A 19,162-nucleotide genomic window follows, 5' to 3' on the forward strand; every position below is an offset into this window, starting at 1 on the left:
TCTACTAATAGATTTTTCAAACATTGAAGTTTTCTTCCTTTTTGGTCTTAAATATTATCATGTCTTTCAGCAGATGTTGATCTGCAGGAGGCTTTAGATAAACATAAGATCAGTCTGAGGAGGAGATGTGAATGTGTGACTGAAGGAAGTGATGAAACAGAAAGTAGAACCCTCCTCAACAGGATCTACACTGAGCTTTACATCACAGAGGGACAGACTGAAGAGGTTCATACCCAACATGAGGTGAGGCAGCTGGAGACAGCTTCCAAGATGGACGCCCTCCATGACGCTCCAATCAGGTGCCAGGACATCTTTAAAGCCTTACCTGACCAACAGAGACCCATCAGAGTGGTTCTGACCAACGGCGTGGCTGGTGTTGGAAAAACCTTTGCAGTGCAGAAGTTCACTCTGGACTGGGCAGAGGGCTTGGAGAACCAACATGTCAGTGTGGTGGTTCTGCTTTCATTCAGGGAGCTGAACCTGATCAGAGATGAGCAGTACAGTCTTCTGGAGCTGCTCCATGTTTTCCATCCAACATTACAGAAGGTCACAGCAGAGAAGCTGGCTGTCTCTCAGCTTTTGTTCATCTTTGACGGCCTGGATGAAAGCAGACTTTCATTGGATTTCACCAACAGGAAGCTGCTGTCTGATGTCACACAGAAGTCATCAGTCAGCCAGCTGCTGACAAACCTCATCCAGGGGAATCTGCTTCCCTCGGCTCTCGTCTGGATAACTTCCCGACCTGCAGCAGCCAATCAGATCCCTCCTACATGTGTTGACAGGCTAACAGAAGTACGAGGCTTCACTGACGCCCAGAAGGAGGAGTACTTCAGGAGGAGATTCAGTGATGAAGAGCTGTCCAGCAGAATCATCTCCCACATGAAGACATCCAGGAGCCTCCACATCATGTGTAGAATCCCAGTCTTCTGCTGGATCACTGCTACAGTTCTGGAGCACATGTTGACTACAGAGCAGAGAGGAGAGCTGCCCAAGACCCTGACTGACATGTACTCACACTTCCTGCTGGTTCAGACAAAGAGGAAGAAGAACAAGTACCCCGAGGGACATGAGACGAGTCCACAGGAGCTGACGGAGGCTGACAGGGAAGTTCTTCTGAAGCTGGGGAGGCTGGCGTTTGAACATCTGGAGAAAGGAAACATCATGTTCTACCAAGAAGACCTGGAGCAGTGTGGTCTGGATGTGACAGAGGCCTCGGTGTACTCAGGAGTTTGTACAGAGATCTTCAAAAGAGAGTGTGTGATCTTCCAGAAACCAGTCTACTGCTTTGTTCATCTGAGCATTCAGGAGTTTCTAGCTGCTGTCTACATGTTCCACTGTTTCACTAACAGGAAGACGGAGGTGCTGGAGGACTTCCTGGAAGATGAAATGAATGAAGAGGAGGAAGATGATGATGAGGATTATGATGAAGACTTGTATTACACATCTGTAGCTGACTTTTTGCACATGGGCCTAAACAAATCTCTTCAGAGTAAAAATGGCCACCTGGACCTGTTTGTCCGCTTCCTGTATGGCCTATGTCTGGAGTCCAACCAAATAATATTATGTGGTCTGCTGGGTCAGACAGAGAACAGTCCAGAAGTTATTGAGAGAATCATTAACAACTTGAAGGAGATGAAAGCTAAGTTTATTTCTCCTGACAGAATCATCAACATCTTCCACTGTCTGATGGAGATGAATGACCTCTCAGTACATCAGGAAATCTTGGATTTCCTAAAGTCAGAGAACAGATCAGAGAAGAAACTCTCTGAGATCCACTGCTCAGCTCTGGCCTACATGCTACAGATGACAGAGGAGGTTCTGGATGAGTTTGACCTGGATGAATACAACACATCATGGGAGGGTAGACTAAGGCTTATTCCGGCTGTGAGAAACTGCAGGAAGGCTCGGTGAGTCCAGATGTTAATATCATCCTAAAAACTGTAAAGATGCCATCAGCTGTCTGATATATACTCTAAGGTCTAGAAGTATGTGAATGGTGACACAACTTTATAGTTTGTTCTCTTCACACTAAATTTATTTAAAATGAAAATAGTGTGATAATTTCAGATTCTGAGCTTTAATTTGAAGTTTCAACAAAAACGTTGAAAAGGTTTTTTTTGGTCATTTTCATACAAAATCTTCTTTTCTTAATGGTAAATAAGGAATTTTGTTAAAGCTCTTTGGAATAATTGAAATCTGAACCTGTGGAGTATAGAATGGATTTCCTCCTGCCTTTGGTTTGCTCTTCAGCCGTGACATGCAGCTGCATAGGCTTCACATAAACGGGTTTTATATTCCTCCTGGGTCTGTTGAGTTTACACAATATTTTAGATCACTGTCTATGTGTCTTGTGAAGCTTTGGTACATGTTAGTGACTGGGAGAGTAATATCTTCCTGTACATCTGACAGTAGGGCTGGGCCATATTGTACCGTTCACGGTAATACCGATACAATGTTAGGCAACGATAAGAAAATGAAATATCGCAATAGAATATGGGTAAAACGCGCCTTTGTTTTCATACGCACATGGCCGATTGAGTGAAACGGATGAACCAGAATTGGTTTGTAAAAATGGTGAAACTTCAGTGATGTGGAAGTGATTTGGTGTTTGTCCATCAGATACCCACCAAAGCACATTTTTCTTTGTAGAACACGCAAGCGGGCCGTCGTTATTGCCGTATTTGTCGGACTAAGGTGCTCGTAAATCTGGGAGTGATCTGGGTCCTAAACTCCTTTCCCTTCAGGTTCCAAAGTCAAACGAACACTGCAGCATCACTGAGAGTTAAAATCAGAATCAGAATCAGAATCAGAATACTTTATTCATCCCGAGGGAAATTAGGGGTTACAGCAGGCAGCACGCTAATGGCGCATGCGCACTCACAAAGGAACCTTCTGACCAACTTTACACAAACATCACATTGGGGAGACATGTCAGAAAGGTAGGCTGATAGGAAAAAACAAAGAAAATACACTACATGAGGTAAGAGGAGGAGAAAAAAAAACTCCACTCAGACTGAGCTCCTGGTGGGAGAACAGTTTGATAACAGAAAAAACACCTCAGCACAAAAGCACATGACTATCAATACACCATAGAAACACGAGACAAGCAACAGGGGCGGGTAAAGGGTAAGAGAGAGCCGGCGTAGACAGCGCATCCGGTCCTGCAGCATCTGCGCTGGTCCAGTTGACTGCTATCTTCCCCGGTAGGGCACAAGCATCGAAGGCGTTGGAAAGGGAGGGGGATGAGTGAGTGCTTGTCAGTGTAAGTGTGTGTGCGTGTGTGTCCAGAGTTCAGCGGAGACAGTGTCCTTCGCACTATCAGGCTAAGTAAACAGTCTGCCAGCCAACCCAGGTGGCCTTCATGGGACGGGAAGAATAGTCATCACACAGTCGTTATCAGGGAGTTGTTTTGGTGGGCTCCAGCCTTGGGCCTGCAGCTGGCGCCGTGGTGTCCGAATGTTGAATATTGTTGATTTCTGTTTTGTGAGCAGCTCGAATTTTAGCACTCTGAGACTGGTCCCTCAACTTCGCGTTGGAGAGCCGCGAGCCTCCCCATGATGGTATCAAACTTCAGTTCCAAGGTGTTGTCAGTCTTTTGATTCTGAGACTTCACAACTGCAGTGATCCGTTCGGTGATGTTTTCCAACTGTCGCTCAAGGGTGTCATTTTGAGCAGGCCTCTCTCTGATGTTTCCCCTCATACGCTCAATGGTGTTGTTTTGAGCCTTCACAGCAGCAGTAAGCGTCTCCAAGGTGTTGACCATATTACGTTCGTTGTGAGAGGTCGCACCTCGTCCCGGCGCTTCGAATCCAGCGGGCAGCCATGTGGGGGTTTGAACAGCCGGTTCCGCTCTCTTATTTCTCTGATAAAGCAGGGCTAGGCCAACGCCGATCAGCATGAACCCTGTTATCATGGTTCCGAATAGGTAGATATCTTCAGCGTCCTCGATCGACAGTCCCGCCAGGCACACGGTCCTCCAGTTCTGCCACCCGTCCATCGTGTAACCGGCAGGGAAAGTCCCTCCAGGGCACTCAGGCTCTCCCGAGCCCCGACTTCTCGTTGAGAAAAGGGTGTCAATAGCACTCAGAGACCAGTTGATCAAATCCATAATTGTCTTTTAGGTTTAGAGAACGACAGTGAGAGACTGTTCCAGGGAAAGTAATGCACGCAAGACAAGACGAGGACATAGAGGCAAGCAGGGAAGATAAGGGTGAGGAGGAGAGGAGAAGTGCGACCGCCTTCGCTGAGAGCTGAGAGAGCTAAAAACTGTCTAAATTCTTTCGTCTTTAATAAAACGATCAGCATTGCTGCTTTACCAGGTGTAACTATGAAGTTTGACATCCAGGTAGAGCTGGGCGATATGAGATTTTTTCATATCACGATATGTTTTTTTCATTTCAGTCGATAACGATATCTATCACGATATAAGCCAAATAACTATATTTGTAAGATTTAAATGTGCCGTTGCTCACAAGTAAAATGTGAAATAATCAGCAGCTTGTTTTGATTTAAATATTTATTTCTCATAATAAGTTCAACAGGGTAGATGTACTTAAGGAACATGAGACTTTTTCAGATAAATAAAGGCAAATATTGCAAACTACACAAAAGGCAGCTGCTAAAGCGTTTAAGTTTCAAAATAGAACAAACGAAACAGACTAAATTGTCAAATCCACTTAGAAACAAAATATTAATTCTAAAAATAAATCTTAGTTTGTTTTACAGAAGAACAGACAAAACTGACTAACTTTTGTCAATATCAAATAAACTGAGAACTAAAAGGAAATTCTCAATCTCTCCTTGTTGTATAGCTGAGCTTTTCAAACAGTTTTAACAGTTACTTTAGTCTGACAAAAGCCGAATGACGAATCAGCGCTTCCAGTCAGAGACTGAGGCTACGTCCACACGTACACGGGTATTTTTGAAAACTGAGATTTTCCGTTTTCGTTTTAAAAAATAATCCCGTCCACACATAAAGGCAGAAATGAAGGAAAACGCTGCTATGAACATGCCAAAGCAGCAGGTGGCGCTAGATTCCTAACCGTGCAGAAATGTTGGCCAATCAGAAGTCTAGAAGCCTCGGTGGGAAAAAGTAAACAAAGCTGGGGCATAGAAGCAGAACCGAGTCGTATGTGTGGAGGGACAGTAACTGTGTATATATGTAAGCATTTAAAACACTGCAGAGAGTAGAATTAACAGTAACAGTATTGTAGAAATTCATTTCACCGAAACAATAACGTGGCGCACAGTGTGACGCATGCACCAGTTTATTGTATTTCCAGACTTGTTTTCGGCACAATTTACAGTGCACGCTACTCTATTTTTTGTCAGACTTGAAATAGCCAAAATACCTTCACACTACGGAGCTTCTATGGCTCTTCCGTTCGACAATCTCTCCGGCATTGGAACCATCATCTGTTTTCTCTTAAGGTCACGCTCGGTTGATTTTTCTAGTCGGCACACTCATTTCCTCCATTACGCGCTGGCTCCATTACCCGCTGGCTGCTTCCCAAACAAACACACGTGCGGCTTGGCACTTGTGCTGTACGTAACAAGTCACGCGACGTGACGCTGCGGCTGTGATTGGTTCGGCTCTGCGCTACTTAATTTGGATTGGCTGACCTTTTTTTTTTTTAAGAGGACAAGCGCGGCGAGGTCTATCGCGATAGCTTAATTTCTCTATCGAGTAAAAGTTATATCGCGATACATATCGTTATCGTTCTATCGCCCAGCTCTACATCCAGGCATCCATGAAAAAAGAATTTATTACATTTAACGAAGTTAGAAGTTAGCAGGAAGCTAGCGGAAGTTAGCTCGCTAGTTTCGCTAGTTACCTAAGCATGATAAAGCATGTTCTGACTGAGAGATTTCTGAAAAAATTCAAACGTACTGCTCTGCTATCACTTCCAACATACATGAAGACAGGAAACTAAACAGCAGTGACGTTTGTAGGGTTACTGAAGTTGGGCTAGCTGGTATATAATGATGTGCTACGTGATCGCTAGCGACACAGCTATGTTAGCATAACATAAACAGTGAAGCTGGAGGAATCAACGCTAACACTTTTCCCCTCGATAAAAGTTAACGTGAGGGTTCCTGGTGGTTAGGGACAAATGCAATTGCACGGCAGGATGCTGTAAACGGACCAAACTTCAGTCAGGAGAACAACTGAGATAATCCATCCACATTACGAAGTTAGCCATTAATATACTGCAACATGGGAATAGAGCAGCTGTGATAGAATACAGCATTAATGAATCAATAGTACAGAAGTGGAGGAAGCAAGAAGAATGAGTTCAATAAAGTTTGATTTATCTGACTGCTTTGTTTCGCTTAATGTGTCTTATAATCCCGTGCACCCTATGGTCCGAAAAATACATATTTGACCTTTTTTATTTGGCACACTGCAGTTTAATGTAGCAAAGCACCTCTTTTTAACTTCAGTGGACATTATATATGGTTATGCTCAGGATATGTCAGCCCATTTCTACTGGAAATGCCTTTTGGTTAAACTTTCAGCAAGGAATATGCATTTTCACTGTTAAATTTTTATATAGCTTTAATGCACATAAAAAAAACAGCTGCTTGTTTAAGTGAAAATAAATGGATGGGGTTTTTTTTGCGCTAGTAAAGTTGTGGAGTTGTATTTTGTCTCGCATCAATTATATTGTCAGTTATATCATTATCGCAAATTGTCAAATATATATCGTGATAAATATTTTTGGCCATATCGCCCTGCTCTATCTGACAGTTCTGTTGTGGTGTCATTTTTGACATTTAGAGGTGTCCGCTCCATCTTTTGTTCTTCCATCCATTATCTTGGAGGTTGATCTGACTTTCATGTGTTCAAAGAATGTTGTTTTAGAATTGATCAGCCTTTCCATTAATTTGTTTTTGTAAATTACTTGTTATGTTTTTTGTTTTTGTCTTGAGGCTAACGAGTAGTTGAATGTTGTGCTTTGCTCTGTGAAGTTTTCTTTAGTAGTGTTGTTTACAGTCCGAATGGGCCAGGGGAAGAAGCTGTTTGTGAGTCTGGAAGCGCTGACCAAAGGCCAGTGGGTCAAACAGGTGATGGGCTGGATGTAAGGGGACATATGTGATGGCCCTGGTTTTCCTGAGACAGGACGATCTGGCGATGGGTTCCAGTCTAACTATATCCCTGAAGGAGTTTCTCAGTGTTGTTCTCTAAAATCTAAATAATTATGGATTTGATCAACTGGTCCCGTAACAGAATTGACACTCTCCTGGGCTTGGGAGAGTCCGATTGTCCTGCAGACACGTTTGCTGCCGGATACTCAATGGTCGGTTGCGTCGTGTGTCTGGTGACACTTTCGATGGAGGACATCTACCAATGCGGAACCACAATAACAGATTTCTGGCTGACTGGAGCTGGCTCGGACCTGGCTTATTGAAGAACAAGAAGCGGCTACAGCTGTTCAAAATCCCATAAGGCTGGCCAACATGATAGACGATTGGCAGGGCTGTGAGTACTCAGACTGTGTTTTGAATGCAATATGGATAAGATCTTGGAGAAGAACAATGGGAATTGAGAGAATTGGGGACCAGTGATGGACATTAGACCAACTGTAAAAAATTGGATGCAGTTGTTCGCACTAAACCCAAACATTCACCATCTTCGCTCATGCAACTATCCCAGTGGCGCCAGCTGAAGGCTTGCCATGGTCGAAGCTGACTAGAACAACAAAATTCTCCATGATAACAGGATTGTTGTCAGAACTCTTTGTACCTCCTTCAAGGCCACCTGGGTCCACTGGAGACTGTTGACCTTCGCTTAACCGGGCGTGGTGACACTTTCTCTCAGCTGAGCATGGGATACACGCACACGCACAAAACATGTACACTGATACTGATACACCCTCACTATCACCCCCACTCCCCCGAATCTAACGCCTCCTCCCATGCTTTGGTTCCCTCCCGGGGCAGATGGCGGGTCAACTGGACCAGTGCAGACATGCTGCAGGACCGGATGCACTGTCTACACTGGCTGTCTCTTACCCTTACCCACCCCTGTTGCCCGTCTTGTGTTTCTATGGTGTATTGACAGTTAGGTGCTTTTTGTGCTGGGGTGTTTTTTTTCTGTTCTCTTTTTTTTTTTTTTTTTTTTTTTGTGTCCCGTTTGGATCTTTAGCCATCAGAATTGTTGTCTTAAGGCCAAGAAAGATGCCAAGCGGATTTATTTTACCAAGTGGATCATCATGGCCTTGCCATATTGGTCCATTTGATTGACCTTTATTATAATTATGAATTTATTTTATTTTCAGTTGCTACAAACGGGACAGACATGACTGTGGGATAGGACAGGGGGAAAGAATGAAAGAAAGAGAGGGAGAGAAAGAAAACCAAAGGGGAGAAGAGACGGTGAGAAGGGGGGAAGAAAGAAAAAACAAAACAAAAAACAAACAAACAAAGAAAACAAAACACCTGGGTCACCTGTATGGAGAAAAAAAACAGAAGAGAAAGCAAACAACAAAGAGCAACATACTAAAAAAAAAATGGCAGCATCACAATAAACTAGCTAGCAGTAGATATCAGTAGATACTAAATAATAAACGATATTGTGCAGCACGCAAGATAGACAGCGCACAATGTGCTTTGAGGCAGCAGCCAAGAAAGCTGTAGTCCGTGTCTGTGAATACCCGTGTGTACACCTGTGTGCATACCTGTGTGGATCAGCATGCTTGCATTCCAAAGGTTTCTCCATGTAACGATCTGCTAGGGAGTGTGGGGAGCCACAGCCCCGTCCTCCAGGGTATGAAGCAGGTATGGAGGAGATCAAAACTCCAGACATCCAGAGGCCCCCAGAACACAAGAGACCAAGGAAGACCAACAGAGGGGCAGCCGCGCCACTGTCCCAGTAAGAGCTGAGGAGAGTCCCAGATGAGGGGTCACTCAGCAGCCGCGGAGCAGAAGCCAGGGGGGGTTGCAGTGACGGGCCCGTGAGCTCCGCTGGCAGCCAGCTGTGCCTGAGTGACCGAGCCCCAGGCCGAGAGGCCGGGGGCACCCCACCTCCGAAGTGGCCCGAGCGAGCCCCAGGCTCCAGGCCCCGATAAGCGGCCGCCAAGGAGTGAGCCGGTGTGTACCCGGACGCCCACCCCCAGACACAAAGAACCACCAACGCACCGTTTCTGTTCTCAAACTGTTCTCCCATTAGGAGCTCAGTCTTAGTGGAGTTTTTTTTTTCTTCTCTTCTGACCTCATGTTATGTATTTTTGTTGTTTTTTCCTATTAGCCTACCTCTCTGACATGTCTTCCCAATGTGATGTTTGAGTAAAGCTTGGTCAGAAGGTTCCTTTGTAAGTGTGCATGCGCCATTAGCGAGCTGCCTGCTGTAACCTTTAAAATCCTTTGGGATAAATAAAGTATTCTTTTTCTGATTCTGATTAAGAAAAATAATTAAATAAAGCAGTGGGGGTCGCACTCTTGACTAGAGCATATGTATCCAGTAAGGGTCCCCAGGCTAGGCCCCTCTAATTCCCATGCCTATCTCGGATATGTGTGAGATATATATAACTGAAGCCAGGCTTGGATATTGTCTGGGTTAACAAGTTACATGTCAGGTGTCCTGGTGTCCTGGCTACTGGAACAAGTAAGCATAAAGGGGTCAAGGAATGAGAATAGGAAGATATAACATGAAGAGTATGTGGGACCCATGGAATCTTTAACACCTGGCAAGGGGGAGCCAGGATGTCAAGTAAGCGGGGCGATGTCATTATCCCCACCCTCTGAGATTGGGTACCAAGTCCCAAGAACATCTGGGCATTGAAGGTGTTGAGTGTGAGAGCAGGATTATAACTAAGCTGGAAACCTGGGCCCTCCATGGCTGATTACCAAGACTGTAGGAAGTGTCCTTTGAAGGTCTACTAAAAAATCCTACAGCGACCATCACCAAAACCAACCAGTTAATCTACACCACGGCAGCAGTGATCACTGAGATGCTTGGCTACAAGATCAACAGCCACAACGAGCGGTACCCTCCATGGAGTAAGAGACTAGAGGCCAAGATAAAGGCAACACAAAGGGAAGTTAGCCAACTACTAGTGCTGCAGAAAGGTGTGATGAAGACAGGGATGCCTAAGAAGTATAGCAAGCTTCCCATACCTGAGGCCTTAGTCTTTACTTGGTCTTTGAAGTCTTTGCTTGGCAAGTTCTGAGTTCAAAATGGGATACATCCCCAAAGGTGGTTGAGAATGACGACCAGAGATCCTGTGGCTAACCAGCTGGACATGGTGTCTGTCTGTGTGAATAGTTAGATTGCTTTATTTTCACTGAAAGGGACAGCATATAATACTTATTGTATTTTTAGCATATGACAGTAAAAAGATTCTCTCAGCCTCATGTGTCCCAAGACAAATCCTTCACAATGTCTGCTTTCCTTTGACTGATTTTTAACAAACTTCGTTATTTCATAACTTATTTACTCTTCTTTGTTTTTCATCACGATTTCATAGTTGCTGTGCATGCTATTAATTGCACATAAATGCACTGAAATTTCGTTCTAACCTGCAGTAACCGGTGTATGCACTAAATGATAATAAGTTGGCTATTCTATTCTATTCTATTCTATTCTATTCTATTCTATTCTATTGTAGTATAAGGCCCTTACCAGCCACTTGTGGCACTGTACCTTTAATTGCTGTTCATTGTGGGATAACGTATTTATTCTTCTATAGCTCAATTACCTTTATGATGTTCCATCCATTCATTCTCTTCCACTTATCCTTTATAATGTGTATTTTTTATTATTAATGTACTAACAAACATGACCGTGAGAGGCCACAGTGGGTAGGTAGGTGTCCGTTGACATCCACTCACTTTGGTCTTCCATGAGATAAATATGACTCAACAGCTATGAGTGCTCCACAGTGCACTTTTTTAACTTTCCATTTACAGTGATTGCCATTTTTGTTTTCTGTCCTTAGTATTTAGGATAAATCCCTGACTTCCATTGTTTCTTCAATCTCAGACTTTCTGAATGTTGGCTGTCAGAGACTCACTACAAAGTTGTGGCCTCTGCCCTGAAGTCTGACCCCTCCCACCTGACGGAGCTTGACCTGACAGGAAGTAAACTGCAGGATTCAAGACTGAAGCAGCTGTCTACTGGACTGGAGAGTCCAAACTGTCGACTTAAAACACTGGTGTTAGTTTAATTTTTGCCTTTTGAACCTCATAAATCACAACTTTTAGTCACAAATAACTTTTTAGTGGTGATTTGGGGCTGTGTGGAAACCTGTGTTTACGACTTTCAAGTTTAAAACATAGTGTATCCAGAAAGTATTCACAGTGCTTCACTTGCACATTTTGTCATCTTACATTCCAAAAGTGATTAAATTCATTTTTTCACCTCAAAATTCTATATACTTTGTTGAAGCACCTTTGGCAGCAATTACAGCCTCAGGCCCTCTTGGGTATAATGTTACAAGCTTGGTGTAGCAGATTTCAAATGGTTGACTGCGTTGTGACGACAGACACAGACTGGCTGGAAACTGGATTTATTTCTAAAAGACAAAGTGCAGCAGCAAAATCAGTGTCACTCAGCAACAGCAGGCCTCTCCTCATCCCAGTGTGGAGTCCATGCAGCTCTGCTTACAATATATAAAAGAAAATACAATCTATCAAAACAACGGTGTGGATTCTCCCAACAGCCACTTTAAAATCAAATGTTATAGTGGGGTAAAACAGAGACAAATATGAAGCCATTAATAATAACTTGTAATATTTAAATCCCCACTAAGATGGATCAATTACTCTCATTTCTTTTCTAAATGTACTTGTATATTGTTCACATGTTGAAATAAATTACCAATCAATCAATCAATCAATTACACAATACATATTCAAACAACTTTAACTTTTCTCAACATGGCTGAAAATACTATTCAGTGTGCAGCCTCAGGTCATGAACTCATTATACACATAAAACAAAACCTATACATTTACTATACAAGACAAAGTGCAGCAGCAAAATCAGTGTCACACAGCAACAGCAGGCCTCTCCTCATCCCTGTTTAGCACAAGTAAGGACCACATAAACGGATGGTGTAACAGATAAAATGAAGTTCCAATTACTATTTGTCTCGTTCAAAGCAATCAAAAACACTTTGGGAGCTTTTAGCCATAAGAACTAATACTTAGCAAAGAAAAATACAACAAATTTAAATGTACAATTTAGTACAGGGAGAGGAGCTACAGAAAGTGTGCCTCACCAGTGTGGAGTCCATGCAGCTCTGGCTGGGAAACCCCACACATGCAACATGTTTACAAGTGGCATCACACTGATTAATGCCCCACTTCAACAGTGACACATGGAACCTTAGTTTTACAAAAATTTAATTTACACAATAAAAAATAAATAAACTGTATACAGTTTATTTATTTTTTATTGTGTAAATAAAATAAAATAAAATAAATAAACTGTATACAGGGCAGCACGGTGGCACGGTGGTTAGCACTGTTGCCGCACAGCAAGAAGGTCCTGAGTTCAATTCCACCATCAGGCCGGGGTCTTTCTGTGTGGAGTTTGCATGTTCTCCCCGTGTTTGCGTGGGTTCTCTCCGGGTACTCCGGCTTCCTCCCACCGTCCAAAGACATGCAGCTTGTGGGGATAGGTTAATTGATTATAATCCAGCAGCAATGTAGCCATTGCTGCAGAAAAACCACAGAAATGTCGAAAACATGATGTTTCCACAACCGGCACGTTGTTGTTGCTGTCATTGCTGCTGCTGCTCGTCTCCTCCCACACTCTACTTCTGAGTCTTGGCGTGCTGCTTAAACAGGGAAGGCATGATTGAACAATGGTTACTAGCTCTTGACCTCCCTTGATCATCCTTGCTCAGTACACTTACTCAAAGGATATCCTCGGTGTCACAGGGAAGCTGAGAGCTGCTACCTGGGCCCACTCCCACCGGCAAGGGCAACAGCCGCAGCAACCACTGTGTGGGTGGCTGCCAGGTGATGTTGCCACCACCAGCACATTGTTGCTGTCATTGCTGCTGCTGGTTCTCTCCTCCAACTCTCCACTCATTTGAGTCCCGACGTACTGCTTAAATAGGGCAGGCATGATTAAACCAAGGTTACCAGCTGTCTACCATCCTCTCCTGGCAATTCCCCCAAAACCGACTGCACTGCTGGAAAAAGTAAAGCCCTGTGAATATTTTCTGGATGCACTTCAAATTACTTTTAATAGTTTCTAGTTTTGGTTTGAAAGTACATTACTTTTTGTGCTGTGAGTAGTATTCTTCTTGAAATTGTGCAGGCAAATATACAAAAAAAGTCCTCAATTTATTTGTTGTACATTTGTTACAATATATAGATCAACTTCTATTACTGATCAGTGAAGCATATTTGAGTAATTTTACATGATAATAATGTTAACCTTTTCTGCTTGGTATTATTCTGTAACAACAGACTTGCTAACTGTGGACTAACAGAGATCAGTTGTGATTCTCTGGTCTCAGCGCTGAAGTCTAACCCCTCCCACCTGAGAGAACTGGACCTGAGCAGAAACAACCTGCATGATGTAGCAGTGGCAGGACTTTCTGCTGGATTACAGAGTCCTGACTGGAGACTAGAGACTTTGAGGTCTGAAACAATATTTAGATATTTTTTTAATGATATACATGAAATAATTTTATTTGATTTCTAAAATGGTAACTAAGAGGTACTGTATACCCAAAACCAAAAGCCTGGAATTTGATGCACATGTTGGCAAAAGTTTGTGTCTTTTTGGAAGACTCTATCATATGAATGTATTAGTTGACAATAGCTGGCTGGCTTTAAAATGTAAAGTATTATTCACAGTTTCTTCAAATTGCCCAAAAGCATCAAACAAGAAGAAAGGCGGAAAAAAGCAAGATTTAACCTTAACATAAATAAATAAACAAACAAATAATAATAAACACATGCAATTCAATTCAATGCACTTTTATTTACACAGCACCAAATCAAAACAAGAGTTTTATATTGTAAGCTAGAAGCTACAATAATACATGCAGAGGGGAAAAAACCCCAACGATCATATAACCCCCTAAACAAACACGTTGGTGACAGTATAAACGAAAAAGTCCCTTTCAACAGCAAAAGAATCATATTCTGCAACTGGTTGGGGAAAGGGAAGAAAGACTTTACAGACATGCTGTGGAAGAGAGACAGAAATTTATAAAAACTAATTATTCAATGCCGATAGGTCTATTAACACATATTGGGAGAGAGAAGGGTGAGTCCAGAAGAAACACCCAGTGCAGCATGGAAATCCTCCAACAGCCTACGCCTATTGCAGCATAACTAATGGAGGATTCAGGGTCACCTGATCCAGCTCTAACTATATGCTTTAGCAAAAGGAAAACAAAGGAAATTTTGAAGCCTAATCTTAAAAGTAGAGATAGTGTCTGTCTCCTGAATCCAAACTGGAAGCTGGTTCCACAGAAGAGGGGCCTGAAAACTGAAGGCTCTGCCTCCCATTCTACTTTTAAATACTCTATGAACAACAAGTAAGCCTGCAGTGTGAGAGCGGAGTGCTCTAATAGGTTGATATGGTAATATAAGGTCATTAAGATAAAATAAGGGGCCTGTTAAGAAAGCAGTCCTAAATATTTGTTTAGTATGTGCGTTGAAGGACATATCCTGGTCAAAAATGAATCCAAGGTTCCTCATAGCATTACTGGAGGCACAGGTAATGCCATCCAGAGTAAGACTCTAGTTAGATACCATATTTCTAAGATTTTCAGTTTTGGTATCTTTTCATGTGTGAATTGGATGCGTTGTTATCGATATCTGGTGAGATTTCATGTCAAAAGAACCTTTTTGAAAAATATTTACTTAGAAAAATTTGTTGTGTTTTTGATATTTTTTCCTTTTTTTTCTTTTATAAACTCAGACTAAGGTCCTGCAGTTTGTCAGAGATCAGCTGTGTTCATTTAGGTTCAGCTCTGAAGTACAATTTGTGCTATCTGAAAGAGTTGGACCTGAGTCAAAACGAGCTACAGGAATCAGGAGTGGAGCAGCTTTCAGCTGGACTAGAAAGTCCAAAATGTAGACTGGAAACCTTGAGGTCTGTGTTTGACAGTGTCACATATCTATAATCTCATCCAAAGTAATCTAGGTTTACTATAAAGGTCTCCTTTATAGTAACCTTTATTCAATAATTCTAAGTGTAAAGAATTAATAATAATTCTTCAAATTGTTCTGCAGTGACTTGTCTATTCTCAGACTCACCAGACAATTAAAAAAGTCAGGACTACTGCCAGTAACATTACATGACGAGCAAAATTTTGTGACTGAATTGTAAATAAATGTACTGTAATTTCAGACTTACTCACTGTGAACTACCAGGAAGCTGCTGTACATTTCTGGGCTCAGTTCTGAAGTCAGTCTCTTCCTGTCTGACAGAGCTAGACTTGAGCCACAACAAATTGCATGACTCAGGAGTAAAACTTCTGTCTGCTGGGCTGGAGAATCGAAATTGTAGCCTGACGACTTTAAGGTAAAAAATCAAATTTCTCCTTTTGCAGAGTCTGAATCCCAGGAATAATTATTTTGCATATATATATACATATATATACATACATACACACACACATATACATATACACACACACACACACACACACACATATATATATATATATATATATATATATATATATATATATACATACATATATATATATATATATATATATATATATATATATATATATATATACATACATATATATATATATATATATATATATATATATACATACACATATATATATATATATATATATATATATATATATCACTTACTGCTGCGCAATCCATTACAATGGTCCCTCATTTATCCCGGGAGTTACATTCTAAAAATAGCCTGCAAAGTAGTCAGCTTTATTTCTTACAATTATTATAGATGCTGTAATGCTGTAAAATCCCTACACATTTCTCAGACAGGCATGACCATTTTCACACTTTTCTCTCTTGTTTAAACATTCTCAAAGTTCAAACCTTCGTAGAAGAATAGGTCCAGTATTATAGAATTAAACAAAAGCTCAATCCCTGTTTTCATTTCCAGAACATGGGAAGAGTGTAGCTGAGAGAGAATTCAATATTAATGAATCAATGGTAGGGAAGTAGAGGAAGCAAGAAGAATGAATTGAGTAAAGTTTGACTTCTCTGACTGTTTTTGTTTCGTCTTATACTCCAGTGTGCCTTATAGTCTGAAAAATACGGTAACTTCTACCTTCCCTTAACATTTCCAGAAGTCCTACTTTTTGTTCGATGGTTATCATCTTCCTCTGCCTTTTGGGTGCTACCACAGGTGCCTTTGATGGTGCAAAATGTTTCGTCGACATTGTTGTGTTTGTTGGAGAGAAAACCTACAAATATATAGTACGGTACTTCAGTAGCGATCAAAGATTTATGTAACTTTGACAAGCATAACGCATTCTGTATTGTACAGGAGACGCGGAATGAGATTGATTGACAGTGATCTATAGCCTATCACGTCGCAGAACACAATGCGCTGTTTAAAAAAAAAAGTATGCAAAAATGCACAAAAAATCTGCGAAAGAGTGAGGGCATGAAAGGTGAACTGCGCTTTATTGTATTTTTTTTTTATATTTCCATAGGCTGAAGGACTGTCTGATTATGGAAAATGGCTGTGCTTCTTTGGCTTCAGCTCTAAAGTCGAATCCCACCTATCTGAGAGAGCTAGACCTGAGTCACAACAAACTACAAGATTCAGGAGTAAAGCTTCTGTCGATTGGATTGTCGACTCAAAACTTTAGACTTAAGACTCTAAGGTATAATATCTATTTTCCCTATGTGGAGACTATAAAAAACAGCAGTCACTGTTAAATAAAAATCTTTCCTTCTACAGGATAAAGGACTGTCAGATTACAGATAAAGGCTGCGATTATCTGTCCTTAGCTCTTAACTCGACCCAATGTCCCCTAAGAGTGCTTGACCTGAGTTTGAACAAGTTAAAGAAAACTGATGAAGAACTGAAGCTGATGTTTTGGTCTCTGAAGGCACTTCATTAAAGACTCTGGTCAGGTCAGTAAAGTAATAGACTTGCCTATTTTGGACAGATTTCAAAACTAGCCACCAACAGAAAGTCGTTTGTCAAATGTTTATTTAGAATAATTTCTGAGTTGACCCAAAAGTAATTTGTTGTTTTGATCCATGCAGGTTTACATGAACCTGGAGTATGGAGGAGGAGACATCCTTCATTAAGCTGCCTATCACCACCCTGAGTTCATATTCAAACATCCTAGAATTACTTATTATTTTATTTTGTCTTCCTTCCCTTAGATAGTCATTTGATGTCTTTATTTAAATTTATATAAAGGCTTTCATTTGATTCAGTGAACTACAGTCGTAAGGTCTATAAGAAGATGTGAATGCACCATTATGGGAAATCCCTACCATGACCAACTACACCCTACACCTTGTTGGCAGGGATCACTACTATGCTTGGCTACAAGATAAAAAGCAGTACTTTTAATGGAGAATGAAACTAGAGGCCAAGATCAATGTAGCATGGAGGGCAGTTAGCCAACTATCAGAGCTGCACAAAGATGTGATGTAAAAAGGAATGCTAGGTACAGCAAGCTGCCAATACCTGAGGCCTTAGAAACTGCCAAGCAAAGACTCATTCACTTGAAATGGTAAACCAGAGAGATAGAAGCCATTATAACAAACAAGATGTTCTCCACTGAACCATCCAAGGTGTACTCTCAGTGTCAGATGAACAATATGAGAAAAGCCCCACCAAGGCTGGAGACAGAACAATACTGGAAGACCTAATGGGAGAAGGATGCAACCTGTGGCTAACAGAGCTGGGAGAAGATTACAGCAAGGTCCCTGAACAGGATCCAGTAACATCACAGTTGTAGACATCCAACACAGAGTAGCTGCTAATGGTTAAACGCAACCATAAAAGCTAATCGAACAGTGGGCAGTCCTGATCCCCAAGGGTCCTCAGAAGGGATCTGTCCAATCCAACTACCAGCCAATAACCTGCCTCAGATTTTCAGTACCACATGGAAGCTCCTGTCGGGCATCATAGTGGCTAAGATGAACAGGCATATGGCTCAATAAAGGCAGAGATAGAAATTAGCAGAAACACCAGAGTGGAAAACTCAACACCATGCAGATCGATAGTGGAATGCGTAGAACTATACAACATCAACAGGACCCTAAGAGCTTTCATCAGGAATTCAGTGGTAATGTTGTTAACAACAATGCAGAACAACTTCAAGCCGATTACACAGGTCACCATCAAGTGCATGATTTACCAAGGCAATTTAAATGTTATCTGGAAATTACTAGACAAGAGAGGGTTTTCAAGAAAAATTCTTAAATGTTCATTTTCTATGCCATATGTTAAAACAAGATCTGGAATGTGTCATTTTTAGCATCTACATGGATGTTAAAAGTATTCGGCCACCTTGAACGTTTCCACATTTTGTCACATTACAGCGACAAAGATGAATCAATTTTATTGAAATTCAATGTGAAAGACCAATACAAAGTGGTGTACAGGTGAGAAGTGGAATGAAAATCATACATGATTCCAAACATTTTTTATAAATAAATAACTACAAAGTGGGGTGTGCGTAATTATTCAGCCCCCTGAGTCAATACTTTGTAGAACGACCTTTAGGTCCAACATTTAGAAAAAAGGAATTGAATTCGTTTACTACTTCAGTCTTGTCTTCGACAACTTGATTATTCTTAATAAAATAATTAGGCCGATCTAAGGGTGTGTTCTTGTTACCCAATACCTCCTTAAAAATATTCCAAATGCCCTTAATATTATTCTTGTTTTCCTGAAAAAGTTTATTATAGTAGTCTTTCTTGGCTTTCCTCAATATTAATACCAACTTATTTTTATAAACTTTATATTTCATTTCCGCATTCTTAGTTCTCTGTGTTATATAATTCCTATATAAATTATTTTTCTTTTTACATGCATTTGCAAGACCCTTAGTTATCCAAGGTTTCATATTCTTATTCTTTTTCTTATACTTAAATGATACCAATGGACAATGTTTATCATACAAGGCCAAATATGTATTTAAAAATGCACCCAGGTGTCATCCACATGCCTGAACCAATGGCTTGGTGTTGTTTCAGGGTAGGATAACAAAGCCCTCTTTCC

At 41.3% G+C, this 19,162-nt stretch overlaps 1 protein-coding gene across 4 annotated transcripts in view; it reads left to right on the forward strand.

The window, feature by feature from the left end:
• The window catches only part of LOC105940442 (protein NLRC3), a 38,596-nt gene extending 19,975 nt beyond the window's left edge, over positions 1-18,621 (forward strand). For 2 of the 4 annotated variants that reach the window (XM_024803720.2, XM_076888618.1), the window contains 8 exons: positions 71-1,907; positions 10,985-11,158; positions 13,426-13,599; positions 14,894-15,067; positions 15,326-15,499; positions 16,626-16,799; positions 16,877-17,052; positions 17,188-18,621. In XM_024803720.2, coding sequence (XP_024659488.1) covers positions 71-1,907; positions 10,985-11,158; positions 13,426-13,599; positions 14,894-15,067; positions 15,326-15,499; positions 16,626-16,799; positions 16,877-17,039 — 2,870 coding nt within the window. In that variant the 3' untranslated portion in view covers positions 17,040-17,052; positions 17,188-18,621. Of the gene's footprint in view, positions 1-70; positions 1,908-10,984; positions 11,159-13,425; positions 13,600-14,893; positions 15,068-15,325; positions 15,500-16,625; positions 16,800-16,876; positions 17,053-17,187 lie in introns of those variants that run through there. The other 2 variants (XM_024803721.2, XR_003024540.2) reach the window with 2 other exon arrangements.
• The last annotated feature ends 541 nt before the right edge of the window (positions 18,622-19,162 follow it).

Source organism: Maylandia zebra, linkage group LG9 (genome assembly GCF_041146795.1).
Source record: "Maylandia zebra isolate NMK-2024a linkage group LG9, Mzebra_GT3a, whole genome shotgun sequence".
Lineage (NCBI taxonomy): Eukaryota > Metazoa > Chordata > Actinopteri > Cichliformes > Cichlidae > Maylandia > Maylandia zebra.